The sequence below is a fragment of the Caretta caretta genome, chromosome 3 (assembly GCF_965140235.1).
Source record: "Caretta caretta isolate rCarCar2 chromosome 3, rCarCar1.hap1, whole genome shotgun sequence".
In the NCBI taxonomy this organism is placed as follows: Eukaryota; Metazoa; Chordata; order Testudines; family Cheloniidae; genus Caretta; species Caretta caretta.
In genome coordinates, this window is record NC_134208.1 from 152,685,217 (window position 1) to 152,701,823 (window position 16,607).

The window sequence follows — 16,607 nt, forward strand, 5'->3', positions numbered from 1 at the left end:
TTGGTTGGGCCGAATGAAAAGATTTCTAATGGCCTTTGATAGGAGGTGATATTATCTTTAATAATTAACTATTACTTAAAAAGCATTTCCAAAAAGTAGGCACCAAAAATCAATTAATTGAAAATAAAATATACCAAGCAGCTGTGGCAAAGTTGAAAAGAGACCTGGAACATATGATAAGAGATGTCCTGAGGATGAGGGTTTCAGTAGGAAAAAGAAAAAAGCAAATCGATTGCGTGTGCGAGAGAGAAAATGCAGAGTAAATACACAGTTGGGGATGAGGCGCTTTCTGGCTGAATGAGCTTGGAGATAAGTGCAAGGACAAAATTGCACAGCAGCCATTTAACAAAGATATTTTCACAGGCATACACAGCTCCATGCAAGTGAACAGAACAGTGTGTTCTGAAACTTGTCGAATAAAACACGAGAGAAAATGGTTACGCTGTGTCTGCCCCTGTCATATCCTCCCATGGAAAAATCACATTTCTGATGAGGAATCGATTAGAGATCTCTCCCCAGCAGAGACAGTTGTAGGGCTTAAGGAATGCCTCTTGGATTTGTTGCTTTTGCTCTAGAATCTGTAAATGTCAATGTATTTCTTTTTTCCCCTTGATCAGAATAACCTCCCCAGTTCCCAACCAATTGTTACCACTGACGCATGGATTTTCAGTTTCAAAATGTTTTGAAGAGACTAAAAATGGAGTGAGAAAACCTGTGATTTGAAACTTCTCCCATTATTAGAGACAAAGGATGGGAGAACTCAGTTGTGTTTATCATTTATTGGTTATAGTATCGTAGCATCTAGCAGCCCTGGTGACGGGCCAGGACACCACTGTGCTAGTTGCTGTACAAACACACAACAAAAAGATGGTCCTTACTCTAGAGAGCTTAAATCTCTAAGTAAACCCTCTGGATTTTTTTTTTTTTTTTGGAGGGGGAGAGTTGCGGCCCTTTTTTTTTTGTTTGTTTTTTTGGGTTTTTTGAGTTTTTCAATACAGTTTTCTCCTAGATTGAAACCATTGTTTTCCAAGGGAAGCTCATGCAATGGAAACTATAAAGAGTCTCATTGGAAAGGTCTTCTTGTCCTAGTTCTGGGTTACACCAGGATGAACAAAAACCCAACCCAAACCAGAAGTCCCCAATCAGCAGCTCAGAACTCATGTTTTGCTAGACCCAAATGGAATTCAAACCTACAATTTTGGAGTTTAAACTGAGAACTCATGATGTCTGAGTGAGTTCTGAGTTTGATAGAATGAGCTCACCACAACCCTCTTGCCCCAAGTGAGACCAAAATATTGTAAGGCCTCCACATGACAAGAATTCAATAAAGGAATGTGCTAAAATAAGATTGGAAACCTCCTTCTGATGACCAGATGAAGTATAAGGTCTAATCCCACTTCTTTTGTTGTTCTTTGTGTACAGATGTTTTTTTTAACCACAGCTAGCTGGGATGGGAACAGATTAACCTACCACTGGCAAACATACACTTCTGAGCCTCTACCTTCTACTATGAATAACAACAAACAGTCGATAAACTGAAAGAAAGGAGGAAAATACACTTCAGTGATGTTCCCTTCCATACATGCCACTGCAGTAAATTCCCATCCTAGACTTTCCACGTATTGCTGTTGGAGAAGGAAATGGTTTCTTCATCCAGTGTCCTCCTTTCACCTTGGCTTTGACTGGAATAGCAAAATGAGTCTTAGCTCTATGTGAGGACTACTTCTGCCAGCCAATCTACTGGCGCAGACTGAAAGAACTTCACTCTCTTATGTGAGTGGCATTGCGACCTGGCACATGGGGTCGCAATATGATGGAGGGGCAGCTGGGACAAATTTGAGTGTCAGGGGAAGTGCGACTCTGGGCACTAGGTCACAATGTCACTCATTCAAATTTGGGATGGCAGCCCTCCATCGTGATGGAGAGGTGCCGGGGCCAAATTTGAGTGGTGGTGCGACCCTGTGTGCCAGGTCACAACACCGCTCATTCAAGTGGGTGAAGTTCTTTCTGTTTGCAAGCAAATCTGCATTGGTTAACTAAAACAAAATGTACCCCTTTCCTCCCTCCCGACTCCCCCCATGAATTTGGGCCCAGGGCATGTTCCTAGTTTGCCGATGCGCTAATCTGGCCAATGCATTAAAATCTGGTCCTGAGCTCGGAAAAATTCTAGGGCTTTACAAAAACATTTACCATAAAAACTGAACTTGGGAGGCTCCCAGCAGAAATCTCATGAGAACGACTCGTGCAATTTCAGAGCTGTGGGTCCAAACTTGAACCCAAGCATGGATTCAGTCTTGACTCTGAGCCCTGAATCCTTGCCCAAATCTAACTTGGATCCAGATCTGAATGTTTCCTTCTTGGCTCATCTCAACTACTATTAATAATAGACCTTCGCTGTTCCATTTTGGCGTGAAGGATCACTGACCCCAAGTGGCCCAGCCTATGACACAGAGACCGTGAGATCTTCTGCAAAGCATGGACACCTATATGATTTCTAGGGTTGTGATCCACTTGACAAATCACATTACACTAGCTACACTAAACAAATGAAATCCCCCAAATCCCCCAATTCTGTTGAGTCCATCTCTGGCATTGCTCTCAAAATTCCAAGTCCTAAACATGGAACACGGGCTTTCAAAATATAGGACAGCTGCAAAATAAAGGACACACCTAAAAAAAAAAAATAGCCAAGGAAGCTTAAATTGATGTTTAATGTTAGTTTCTTTAAGGTAAGTAACACTGCCCATAACTTCACTTTCCTGATTCCGCATTTCCAGTGCCAAAAGCAATACTGTAATGAAAAGCGGGATAACAGCAGGCCTGTGTGGGACAGAGGTAAATTTGGGTCTAAAATGAGTAATGAGGTGCAGCTGACAGTTATGTTGGCTGATCCTGTGTGGCTCAAATTGCTGATGTGACAGGATGCTTATGACTAGTTTTCTGGCACAGGTTTCTCTGAACAGAGCACGAGGTGACAATCTGCATGCAAGGATACAGTGGTTCAGTGGGGTTTTGCTTCTGGCCAGAACAACTATGCACATCTAGTTGTTGAATTGTTTCAATTTTCCTTTTATGATTAGAGTGGTTTTTATTCCCTCAGGCTTTGTCTACACTAGCAAGTGTTTGCTGGTACAGCGATAGAGGTAGGGCTATACTGGCAAGCCCTCCTTGTTTAGATGCAGTTTATACCAGCTTTTGCTGCGATAGCTGAAACCAGTTCCTCAAACGAAATAAGCTATAGTGGCAAAAGCACTGATTTAGTCATACCCCCAACCAACATAGCTATCATGACAAAACTTTTAAGTGTTGACAAGGCTTAAGTTTCACAGCAGGAGTATGAGAACCTAGAGAGCACTCCTTTGAGGTGCAATAAACATGAATATCATGAACATACTGATTCTTCATGCATGACACTGTCCTCTGGCAATTCTCTGGCCTGGATTTTGATCTCACGTCAGTTTTATACTCATGCAATTTGATTTACTGACATGTATCAATGCAGGTAGGGGGGAAGAGGACCCTCTCTTTTCGAAGAAATGGATGAAAGAAGTGGCAAAGTTTTGATTATGCTTTTCTCACATAATTTCCACAAACAAATACCTGTTTCCTTAAATCTTACTGTTGCTCTGTCTCTGAACATTGGATCAGGTTGTTTCAATTCCTCACAGAGATAAACTCTTAAAAGTACAAAGTATCTTCAATTCGTGCAAGGCATCAATACACAGCCCTAAGTGCAAGTATGCTTATTATAGCATTTGTGTTGAGTAAAGAGCTTCAGATATTGAAGGACATGTCTAGAGGGCCATCTCAACTGCAATGCCCCTAAGAACAAAGAAAAGTAGAGGTAGACGTTAAGAATTCCTAGTTTTATTGTGCTGGCCTCAGATCGAGTCATTGGTAATAACTAGTATTATAATTCTGTGTGATGCTGGCCACACTGGTGAGGTTCCATAACAAATATTAGAGGAAGTGAAATGGAAAAAATTGGAAAAAGACCATTTACAATTATTTACACCAAACCCCAAAATGATTAATGTAAAATCATATTAAAAATAGAAATTGGATTTGTTGTGGTTATTAATAAAATGAACATGGAAAAGAAATACGTTCTATATAGAGACATCAAATGTGCCTCCGAGCACAAGTCATGCCTGGAGTTTCATCTTGTCAACATCCATATTCTCCAGTTGAGCAGATAGAACAATTAGCATTTACAAAAGCTTAACTCTTTCTTTGAAATGGCTTCAATTTATACTATTGATAGTAAACACTTCCATTCTAAGATTGGCTGAACTAGAAGAGTAACTACTCACAGAGAGAGGATGCTACAATACATACTGGTGATGCCATATGTGTGAATCTCAGTATTTGATACCTAGGCCTATGTCATCATGGGTTCAATCCTCTTTACAGGAGTTGCTAAGCCTGCGGCGGTATCATCTTTTCCTCAGAGTTCCTGTAGCTATCGTGGCCAGGAAGCAGTGGAAGGGGGGTGACCAGGGGTAAGAGTTGGAGAGCACAAGGCATCCACATGGGTGTCTCTGGCCTCTGTGTGGAGCCCTGGGGATTCACCACAAATGGGAGCAGGCTTTGTGACCCTTTCCATGAATGTGTGGACACACTTTGGCCCGACCAGAAGTGATGATGCTATTGGGGAGCTCAGTGAAGATCCATCTTCTCCTCTGGTAAAACCTGTGGAAGGGAATGCGAGTGTAGAAAATGTCTGTGTTGTACCACAAGAGGGGATGATGTGGCCCCTGGTGCTTGGCACAAGGTCCTCCTGGGAACATCTGCATGGCACCCAGCACTGTACTGCTACTGCCCCAAGACATCTCTGCAATCAAGGTCTTTCGATTTAGAAGACAGCTTGCTCTGGTTGGAGACGTTAAGTAAACAGAATTTACTATATCTACAAGTTTGCATAACCACTGGCTAGATATCACGGTCAACAGACAGTACTCAGTCATGCACAAAAACCTCTTTACTTAGAAAAACTGTTTAACAGGTGGCTAGGCAGGCTCAAATCCAAATATAAACGGATGCCACTGACTGTACCTTCCTCTTGGTAAACACCAGGGCCCTTTCCAGTGACTCAGGAGATTATCTGAAGAGGGACTATCAAGACAGGTAGCATTAGTATGCTACAGTCAACCCAACTGTCATACAGAAATAGGAGCTATCTAGAAGGTGCAGTCTTTATGGGGTGGTCATTGAAAAAATGGTGGACAAGTAATTTTGGATTAATGAGTAAGCACTTAACATGTGCAACTTTTTGTGTTTTGGGTCCTCCAGAGCAGGAAGAACTATGTCCCTTCTGCTACAAGTTATCAAAACCTCAACCCCCCACTTCCTCGCTGATGATGAATAACCATAGACTTGACCCCCACTTCAGCTGGTGCTTGCTAAATTCTTTGCAAAACATACTGATTTCTGTGGCACTCCTGTTGATTTTTGCAGTAAATGGAAATGCATGGAAATACACTGCTTTTTTTTAAATAATAGATTACATTATTGATCATATTTTAATTGTTCATTTGATGAAAACCTGTGGCTTTGAGTATTTTCCAATTCATTGCATAATTTTCAGTTGCTGCAAAATTTAGTACCATTTGAAGTTGAAGTTTATGCCCTAAAGAATACATGACTCCTACCAATCAAGTTATCTGTATTTTGTACATGAATAACAAAGAGATTTCAGATTTCATTACTGCAAGTTGCTCAATAGCATGAAACACAGTGGTTTCAGTCTGAAACTATGTACATTTTAGAAACTAAATTTTGCTTTTATGTTTTAGATTTGCTTGAATCTGAAACTGAAAGTGAGACATGGGGTTGCAAAATGAGGTTATACAAAGAACAGTATTTGCAACAAAACATTAAAACTTTACATTTACATTTTCATATTTTGTTTGGATTCTGCAAAAATTGCCTTGATTTTACTTTAAACCTGCAAGATATCGTTGTTTTGGTTTTTTTAAACCTTGACATTTTGTGGATGATACATTTTTACATTAAATTTAATGTATCCAAGTGAAAGACCTAACATTTCTGGAAACTTTGATTTATGAAATTTCACTTCAATGCAGATCAGTTTTCATATTATAATTCGTGATCTCAAAATTTTAGGTATTTTGTATCAAAACTGCCTTTCTCACAAAAAACAAAACAAAACAATAAAAGTGATGTGCTGGCATTAATCAATGGTCCTGAATAAAACTACTAAATTTCATGACCCAAATATTTACTATTTTTGCACAGCACAACTGTGAAACCCACCTGAATCAAACCCAACAATGTTTGTACAAACACCTGTGGACAAAACTGTTGAATTTCATATAACTATATTCATAGGCTTCCAAAGTACAATCAGAAAAAGAGAAAAAACTGCATCAGCAGCAAAGAAATGTTCCACTTATAGTAGTGATGGAAAAGTGGTTTTTAAAAGTGCTAACTAATTTTGATGTTTTACAAAATAACCATAACATTCCCAATAAACAAAACATTTTTTTTTCCTGTCTCATTGCTTCAGTTGGGCTTGATCTTTGTCCATGCTGAAGAGATGATTGCACAGGTGTGACATACACAAGTCACTCTTTTTTCTCAGTCAAGCTGCAGACCCAAAGTGGTGAGCTGTTCCTGGTTCTTAAAGAGAGAAGGTGGGGGAAGAGGAGAGATTTTTGAATTGTCCATTTTTCTTCATTTACAGAGGGAGTATTGGAGTGCAACAAGAAATTCACTTGTTCCCCAAGCCTGAAAGCAGATAAGGACACTGTTAATCAGACTGTAGTTCAAGACATTGTCATCAATTTTAAACCAATGGCTACTCTACAGACAAAAACAGATGCAGGGCAAGAAGAGGTCTGAATCCAAGAGTTTTAGGCCAGCATATCATTGACCTGCCAACTGTTTTGACTTCAATATCCCAAGAATGAACGGTGAAACAAATGTTTATGCTCACAGAGCAACCCTTTGTAAGTAACTTTACGAGCTATGTTTAATGTTAGCAACCCCAGCAAGCTACTCCAAGGCGGCTTGATGAACAGAGAGATATCCAAACGAGCAAAAAGTACTGCATGTGTGCCTGTTTAATTAATGTCTGTTTGTAAAGCTCAGAGACATGAATGGCAATGATCTGTGAGCGCCTAACTAATCTCCCCCTGGGACCCCTTCAAAGAGGCCATTTTCCACTGTATTACTTTCATTAAGGATGTTGTGCATTCCCACGCTGATGCTTTTTCTATTTATGAAACTTGTTTTCCACACCATTGGCCTCTGCACACATTTTATCCTCTCTTTTCAGCTAATACAAAGCAGAGCCTTTGATGTGTTTCTGGGCTATTGATATCATGGAGCAGTTTCAAAGGGCCAGGGTCATTGAGGGAAGGGAGAGGAAGTATGATGACATTTTCCAGGCCTTAGCAGACTTTGGTTTGGCTCAGACAATGTTTTCTGCTGGAGTCACCTGCAGGGATTTCCCATGAAGAAAACCAAGCTCCATGAGTGAAATGGAACAGTCTTGGAGAAAGCACCATGATGGAAAAGAGCTCAAATGTTTACAGAATGGATAAGCCTAAAAAGGTTTGGACTCTGGGTACGCAGTATGGCTTAGTGGATAGAGCACTGGGCAGGGACTCAAAACATTTGGGTTCCATCTCTGGTTCTGCCACTAGCCTGCTGGGTGACCATGGGTAAGTCATTTCACCTCCCTGTGACTCAGTTTCCCCATTTCTAAAATGGGAATAATGATACTGATTTTCTTTGCAAAGAGATGTCTGAGATCTCAGAGCTAGTTATTATTATTGTCCACTTTCCCAAAGCACTCACTTTGAGCAACTCCCTCGTCCTGCCTACTCAGCTTCCTCTGAACTTTACCTGAGATTTCTTTACCTAATAAACACTGCTCTGGGCCCTCTCCTTTTCCTTTGCCCTGGGCCCAGCTGCTCTCAAAATCCTCCGTTAGTTAATCCATGAACAGTTACTGCAACAGTCACTATTACTGTCTACTGCCTTTAGCCTGAATGCATGTGTGGTTAAGACTTCCTTTATATTGGGAAGCACTGGTGGTGAACGTCACAAGAAGCAATGGAGAACAGAGATAGCAGGAGCATAAGACCAGGGGCTGTCGGAAAGCTGGGGGTGTGTCTGAGGGATGCGGAGAACTGAAATCATTTAGGGCCAAATCCAATCATAGATTCATAGATATTAAGGTCAGAAGGGACCATTATGATCATCTAGTCTGACCTCCTGCACAATGCAGGCCACAGAATCTCACCCACCCACTCCTGCGATAAACCTCTCACCTATGTCTGAGCTATTGAAGTCCTCAAATCATGGTTTAAAGACTTCAAGGAGCAGAGAATCCTCCAGCAAGTGACCCTTGCCCCATGGTACAGAGGAAGGCGAAAAACCTCCAGGGTCTCTGCCAATCTGCCCCGGAGGAAAATTCTTTCCCGACCCCAAATATGGTGATCAGCTGAACCCTGAACCCATATGGGCAAGATTCACCAGCCAGATACCCAGGAAAGAATTCTCTGTAGTAACACAGATCCCACCCCATCTAACATCCCATCACAGGCCATTGGGCCTATTTACCATGAATATTTAAGGATCAATTAATCCTGTGTAAGAAGGGTGTGCTGGTCCTGGGTGAGAAGTGAACAGAGGCCTCCACCTGGCTTTTGAAGGAGAGCTCAGAGGGGGACCCATCTACTGCACCTGGTGGACAATCTGCTGGCTAGGAACTTTGCTAGGCCCCAGTGCATATACTGTAATGTACAGTGCTTGGCAGGCTGTACACGTCTGTAAGTCACACTGTACCTTCTAAGTCATCCTACCCTGCACTGCCAGGCTGGTTGTGGTAAGCATCCTGCACGTGGTACCACACTTATCTCCATAGTGTTTATAACTGAACTTTAACACAGTTTAAAATGTGTTGACCATCCTCTGTTCTGCAGGCATCTCTTTCAGACACAGGTGGGCCTGAAACTTAAGTTTATCAGTTTTGGTAATGCCTAGCCTTCTTTGAGATCCACACATGATTCTACGTGATAGCCTATAGACAAATAACAAGCAGGTTAGGAAAGGCAGCTGACAGATTCATTCTTGATGGGCTTTCAGAAATTATTTCATGACAAATTGCGCCCTTGTAATTCAAAGTTCATTTTTTGTATGTTACAAACGGGATGAATCTTGGACCTTCTAAAAGCCTTAGATGTTTGCTTTAAATGTTGCTTTTTTCTGTAGCCTGGCTCGTAGGTGAGCTGCCTACAAATTTAACTTTAACGTCTCCAGAAGAAGCTTGACAACAGCCTTACTAAATTAAGACAAAAGGGAACCTAAACCCGAAGTGTGCTGAGTGTTTGCTTTGGATGGGCATAAGGTGGCTGGATTTGCAGCCTGTGTGTATTTACCTGAGAGTTATTCCTGATAAGCAGAGTGATACTAAAGCACCACTCTGTGATAATGCTAACACCATCTGCCAGGGGCTGATAGCTTGCAGAGTAATGCTGTCATCAGCACTTGAGTGGTGATGGAAAGTTATTGCTTCAGTAATCACTGCTGCTTTCATCTTCTCTCTAATTTGCTACTGTCATTAAAAACTGTTGTAAAAAAAATAGAGAAGAAACTTTTGTCTTTATTGTGATGAATTACTTCCAGGCCACCTCTGGGTGCCACTGCTGTGTGTTTACTGCCTTCTACCTACTGCCAGTTTTATTTACTCACACTGGAGAGTGAAATTTACTGTCCACCTATGACTACTCTTACCTTCTGATTTAGTGACAAATACCCAAAGGAGATTTATATTAGCATTGATATATATATATATATAAACTGCTGTAGCAGAGAGCTCAGTTTGGCCTAGTACAGTTAGCAGAGTTTACCTTTCTTCTGCAGGAGATTCTGTCTGGCTTTAATGAAAGCAAGAATGTCAGCATCAGTCTGGCTGTCTCCAGTGAGTGGGATAGACGAACTTGAACTCCGAGGGGTCCTGAAATAAACAAGTATATTCAGGGACTCGGCTGAGTAAGCAGATTGATTCTATGTTCTCTATTCCTGTCCCCTTTTTTTCTGTTTGAAAAAAAGATAGATTTAAGGGCTTTCGCCTGAGGTTGTGTTGGCAGAAGCCAGCCTAAGTTAGGGCAAAATCAAGGCCACGGTGTTTAAACTTTCCGATCTGTATACGCTTTTAAAATACACTGGGATTCCCATAAATCTAACAAACTGCAACCTGTTTAGTTATTACATGCTCTCCTCTCACACACAAAGAGTTAAAAAATATTTTAATGTCAACCCACAGAAAATTACTGTAAGCAGAGTTAAATAATGCAATGAGGTCACTAGAGAAATAGTGGGTGTATCTATGCAATGCGACTCTTTGCTACAGAACTGATGCTGCTATTAGCATTGGACAAATCTGTTGCATCTGTGCCTCCGAGAGGCAAGCTGAGTGAGCATTCCATGGAATAGCATGTCAGCATGGATGTACATGTAGAACGAGATTGTGGATCACATGATGTTCATGACATTTGCCAGCAGTCACTGCAACCAGGACAAGTCTAGGGGATAAACAGCAGCTTACTGCAATATCTTTTTGCCTATTTAAGTCCCAATCCTGCACTGAGTCCCTGTGCCCATGTGGTTAAGCCAGGACCTTACATTATAAATTCTTTGACACAAAGATCATGCGTCAGATCTTCAGCTAGTATAAAATGGCATGGCTCCATTGATGTAAATTTACTCCAGCTGAAGATTTGGCCCTATGCCTTCACATTGGTTAATAGATGAACTAGTCCATAACTGGTACCATAATAAATACTACTAACATTTTCCAAATAGAAACTATCATAATCAAAGCACAATAAAAATATGGAAAGGAATCATGATTATATAGACATTCTACTTTTTAAAAAACTCTTTTCTAATTTTGGTTTTCTCGACAGCACTTAAATAACTATTATGGCAGAATATAATCTTGGCTGATATAGAACAGATGTCTGATACTGTCCTGCTAATTAAGTCTCTAGCTGGTAAGTGGTGGTCTGCTGGCACAGAACCAAGATGGCAATTGTACAGAAATTGTTACAAACTCCACAAAATGTCTACTTTTATCTAATTAACAAGGATATTCTAAAACTCCAACAGAGCACTATTTCTTAGGATGATCTTTCTAGTAGCTATTAGTGGAGACATCTCTACAAAAACTATAAGGACTGAGTAAAAACTGAGGACCACAGGGGAGAGTCAGATATTCTCAGTTTAGGAAGCAGATTACAACACACTTTGTCACATGAAAGTCAACATCCTCCTTTATGACCTGGAGTTACTGTTGTGCAGCATCTCATGGGTTCAGACGTAGGCCATCAAGGAGCCATTATCAAGAAATTATTCAGCACAGTATAGTAACTAATTCATATAAAAGTTAACTTTTCTGTACCTTCTGCTAAATTTTGATTAGCAGCAGTGTTAACAGTGAAAAATGTACAGTACATAAGACCAGGTGCTGCCTAACTTCCATTTTTTCCATTCCGTTTTTCCTTTCTCATTTCACACACACACACACACACACACACACACACATTTCTGAAACACTGATCTTTTGGGAAGAAATTTTCCATGCTTTGCCTCTTCTCAAAAGTGGATTATTTTGGAAAATTTGAGGAAAATACCTTCTGCTCTTTTTCCTATTGTAAACAAACAAATAAATAAATAAATAAATGCTAACCACATCTTCTTAAATACGGCTATAGTAAAAAAACAGCTCAAGTGTTAAACTTGAAGCACAGCAGGGTTATAGCTAGTTCTTTTTTGGAGTGGGGGGGGGAAGTGAACATAAACAAAAGTGATTCCAAAAAATCTCAGTAGCCTCTGCTAACAAATTCATCGAGCATAAGGCAGCTATGCCTCCTTTGAGAAAACAATACAAATACTCACTACCCAGCCTGACAGACACAGGGGTTGTTGTTCTCAGTTGTTACTGGCATAATTTGCACAAAGGATAATGTGAATGTCTTAAGGAAATACACACAGCAAAATCCTATTAAAAATTCTGCTGTAACACCCGGGGTTGGGGAAAAGCATGGTGGTGAAAAATATTATGGATCTCTTGATTTTAAAGTCTCTGCATCCTACGTTGGTCTACAAATTCTAAGATCCCCATTTAAAAACAAAAGAATATAAAAAGAGCCTTTTATGTTGTTATGGTATATGTTTCACAATATGAACCAGCAGAAAACTGCCTCCAGTCAAACAGTAAGTGCACGAAACGTGGGGAGTCACCTCTCAATATGGGTGCATGGGGTATAAGTGAGGACATAGCCTTACCTTTAATTATAAAGTCAGATTCAAAATGAGCAGCTTCAGTATATTATTAAGAGACACGGAGAGATGACAATGGAACATTCAGGATTCTAATGCACTGGAGACAAAATGCCAGCCTACCTTACCCTCTGAATGGCACCAACATGCTCCCTACCTTGTATTTGAATCTGAGTTGCTGATCCTGCTCAAGTTGTTTTTCCTACCACGATCTTCATTGGGGTTGACTCTACTGGTATCTGAAAAACTGGAGGTGGAAAATGGAGGGATAATTAAGAGTTTATGTGGAGGAAACTTCTGGATACATCTGAAATGACTACAATGAAGCTGGTTTTTAGAATGGTTTCAGAGTAGCAGCCGTGTTAGTCTGTATTTGCAAAAAGAAAAGGAGTACTTGTGGCACCTTAGAGACTAACCAATTTATTTGAGCATAAGCTTTTGTGAGCTACAGCTCACTTCATCAGATGCATTCAGTGGAAAATACAGTGACGAGATTTATATACTCACAGAACATGAAAAAATGGGTGTTATCATACACACTGTAAGGAGAGTGATCACTTAAGATGAGCTAATACCAGCAGGAGAGCGGGGGCGGGGGGGAGGAGAAAACCCTTTGTAGTGATAATCAAGGTGGGCCATTTCCAGCAGTTAACAAGAACATCTGAGGAACAGTGGGGGATGGAGAGGGGGAATAAACATGGGGAAATAGTTTTACTTTGTGTAATGACCCATCCACTCCCAGTCTCTATTCAAGCCTAAGTTAATTGTATCCCGTTTGCAAATTAATTCCAATTCAGCAGTCTCTTGTTGGAGTCTGTTTCTGAAGTCTTTTTGTTGTAATATTGCGACTTTTAGGTCTGTAATCGAGTGACCAGAGAGATGGAAGTGTTCTCTGACTAGTTTTTGAATGTTATAATTCTTGACATCTGATTTGTGTCCATTTATTCTTTTACATAGAGACTGGCCTGTTTGACCACCGTACATGGCAGAGGGGCATTGCTTGCACATGATGGCATATATCACATTGGTAGATGTGCAGGTGAACGAGCCTCTGATAGTGTGGCTGATGTGATTAGGCCCTATGATGGTGTCCCCTCAAAGATATGTGGACACAGTTGGCAACGGACTTTGTTGCAAGGATAGGTTCCTGGGTTAGTGGTTCTGTTGTGTGGTTGCTGGTGAGTATTTGCTCCAGGTTGGGGGGCTGTCTGTAAGCAAGGACTGGCCTGTCTCCCAAGATTTGTGAGAGTGATGAGTCGTCCTTCAGGATAGGTTGTAGATCCTTGATGATGCGTTGGAGAGGTTTTAGTTGGAGGCTGAAGGTGATGGCTAGTGGCATTCTGTTATTTTCTTTGTTGGGCCTGTCCTGTAGTAGGTGATCTCTGGGTACTCTTCGGGCTCTGTCAATTTGTTTCTTCACTTCAGCAGGTGGGTACTGTAGTTGTAAGAATGCTTGAAAGAGATCTTGTAGGTGTTTGTCTCTGTCTGAGGGTTGGAGCAAATGCGGTTGTATCGTAGAGCTTGGCTGTAGACGATGGATTGTGTGGTGTGGTCTGGGTGAAAGCTGGAAGCATGTAGGTAGGAATAGTGGTCAGTAGGTTTCCGGTATAGGGTGGTGTTTATGTGACCATCGCTTATTAGCACCATAGTGTCCAGAAAGTGAATCTCTTGTGTGGACTGGTCCAGGCTGAGGTTGATGGTGGGATGGAAATTGTTGAAATCATGGTGGAATTCCTCAAGGGCTTCTTTCCCATGGGTCCAGATGATGAAGATGTCATCAATATAGTGCAAGTAGAGTAGGGGCGTTAGGGGACGAGAGCTGAGGAAGCGTTGTTCTAAGTCAGCCATAAAAATGTTGGCATACTGTGGAGCCATGTGGGTACCCATAGCAGTGCCGCTGATTTGAAGGTATACATTGTCCCCAAATGTGAAATAGTTATGGGCGAGGACAAAGTCACAAAGTTCAGCCACCAGGTTTGCCGTGACGTTATTGGGAATACTGTTCCTGACGGCTTGTAGTCCATCTTTGTGTGGAACGTTGGTGTAGAGGGCTTCTACATCCATAGTGGCCAGGATGGTGTTTTCAGGAAGATCACCGATGGATTGTAGTTTCTTCAGGAAGTCGGTGGTGTCTTGAAGATAGCTGGGAGTGCTGGTAGCGTAGGGCCTGAGGAGGGAGTCTACATAGCCAGACAATCCTGCTGTCAGGGTGCCAATGCCTGAGATGATGGGGCGCCCAGGAATTCCAGGTTTATGGATCTTGGGTAGCAGATAGAATACCCCAGGTCGGGGTTCCAGGGGTGTGTCTGTGCGGATTTGTTCTTGTGCTTTTTCAGGGAGTTTCTTGAGCAAATGCTGTAGTTTCTTTTGGTAACCCTCAGTGGGATCAGAGGGTAATGGCTTGTAGAAAATGGTGTTGGAGAGCTGCCTAGCAGCCTCTTGTTTATATTCCGACCTATTCATGATGACGACAGCACCTCCTCTGTCAGCCTTTTTGATTATGATGTCAGAGTTGTTTCTGAGGCTGTGGATGGCATTGTGTTCTGCATGGCTAAGGTTATGGGGCAAGTGATGCTGCTTTTTTGTTTTAACTACCAAAAACACCTCTTGCTTACAGGAATAAGGGAATTTTCTATCCAACTTATGTGATGATGGCACTAGCATAGTGAATATGGCCACAAAAAAGCACTCTTAGGACTTAATGTTTTAGAGTGGCAAACAAGGGGGTAAAGAATCAGAGGACAATGCACCATTTCACTTTCTATGAAGGAGTTTTAATTTCACAATGGAGGATTTTGGTGTATTTTAGAAATACATTTTGTGAACTCTCTAAATTAATACTGAGCCAAACGTTGAGGCCTTAACTCAGTTTGTACCCAGCCTTTACTCAGGCAAAATTATTACTGAAATCAAAGGGAGACTGGATAAAAACTGAGCAAGGACCTACGGATCTGGCTTGTTGATCATAGCTTTGCTTATTGCAAAAGGGTGTAGCACATTCTGCCCCTGGAGAGATGCCATTATCAAGGGATCTCTCAATTAGGAAGGCAGATTTCTGCCATAGATGTCAATTTCACCTTGTCCAGCAGCTTTCCTGTGTCTATGGGGTTAGTATATACAGCAGTATTTCTTATGTCAGTACTAAGAGAGAATTACAACATGGTGTTATTCAGGAGCAGTGTGTTTCCGCTAGGTGGTGGGCTTGGTGTATTCCTGCTTTTTTAACCCTGCAGTAGTTCATTCACTTTGGCTTATGAATTGATATTTCTGGCAGAGAACTTGAAAAAGGAAAGAAATTTATTACTAATATTTTACTGTGTTACATCGTGCCAGGTTCAGTTTTGCAGAATATACTGTGCCCAAGAGTATAAGTTATTTTCAAATGAGAAACTCATAGGTTATGGGGTTGAACATTTCTCTTTAACTCCTGAAGTCCTATACCATTGGTATCTGCCTACTGCATTGAAATGACACTCACTTTAAATTAATTAAATACAAAATGCAGCTTTCAATAAGTGTTTAATACTTCATGCTTATCTCACACCATTGTGTCTGGGTGTTAAAAGGGCCTCAAGAGAATGGGTAATGTATGACATATTTATTACTGTGATGCAATAACTAGGCACAAAGGAGTTCCACTTTTCTTCAGAGCTATCAGATCAATACAGAACTTTAGAACTTGAGTAAAATTTTCAAAAACATCTGAGTGACTTAGAGGTGAAGTCCCACTTTCAAATGTGACTTAGGTACTTAGGAGTCTTCTCTTTGACTTCCAACTAGAATTAGGCTCCTAAATTCCTAAGTCACTTTTGAAAATAGAACTTAGGCTTCTATATCAGTTAGGTACTTTTGAAAGTGTTCCCTACAGTTTTCACTCTGAACATACCTCAGGTTTATTTGGGTTGCATTAGAAAATTATCAGCCTCCTTTCTGACAGGGTCTTGGAAGGCACAGACAGGCCAAACTGCTGATTTCAAATCTTGTGAGTTACAGGGTTTCTGGGGAATTGAAGGGAGCGAGGTATTCTGTGTAGAGTGGGCAAAATATTTGCAGCAAGATTCAAACTGCTTGAAATTTGAGCATTTTTAGTGACTTGAGTTTTGTGGGTGGTCTTTTCCCCACAAATGAGCTCAAATGGAAATTCACCAACAGAGGATTTTTTCCTCAGAGACAAGGTGGGTGAGGTAACATTTTTTATTGGACCAACTTCTGTTGGTGAGAGAGACAAGCTTTCAAGCTACACAGAGGTCTTCTTCCGCAGACACATTATAATACCCACAAATGTTCCGAAT

General features: G+C 41.1%; 1 protein-coding gene across 1 annotated transcript in view; it reads right to left on the reverse strand.

Annotated features, from left to right (window-relative positions):
- Window positions 1-3,845: 3,845 nt before the first annotated feature.
- The window catches only part of KIF6 (kinesin family member 6), a 284,325-nt gene continuing 271,563 nt past the window's right edge, over window positions 3,846-16,607 (reverse strand). The window contains exons 20-22 of the mRNA XM_048843480.2: window positions 12,473-12,562; window positions 9,882-9,988; window positions 3,846-6,750 (exon numbers count right to left, since the gene is read on the reverse strand). Coding sequence (XP_048699437.2) covers window positions 6,734-6,750; window positions 9,882-9,988; window positions 12,473-12,562 — 214 coding nt within the window. The 3' untranslated portion in view covers window positions 3,846-6,733. The remainder of the gene's footprint in view (window positions 6,751-9,881; window positions 9,989-12,472; window positions 12,563-16,607) is intronic.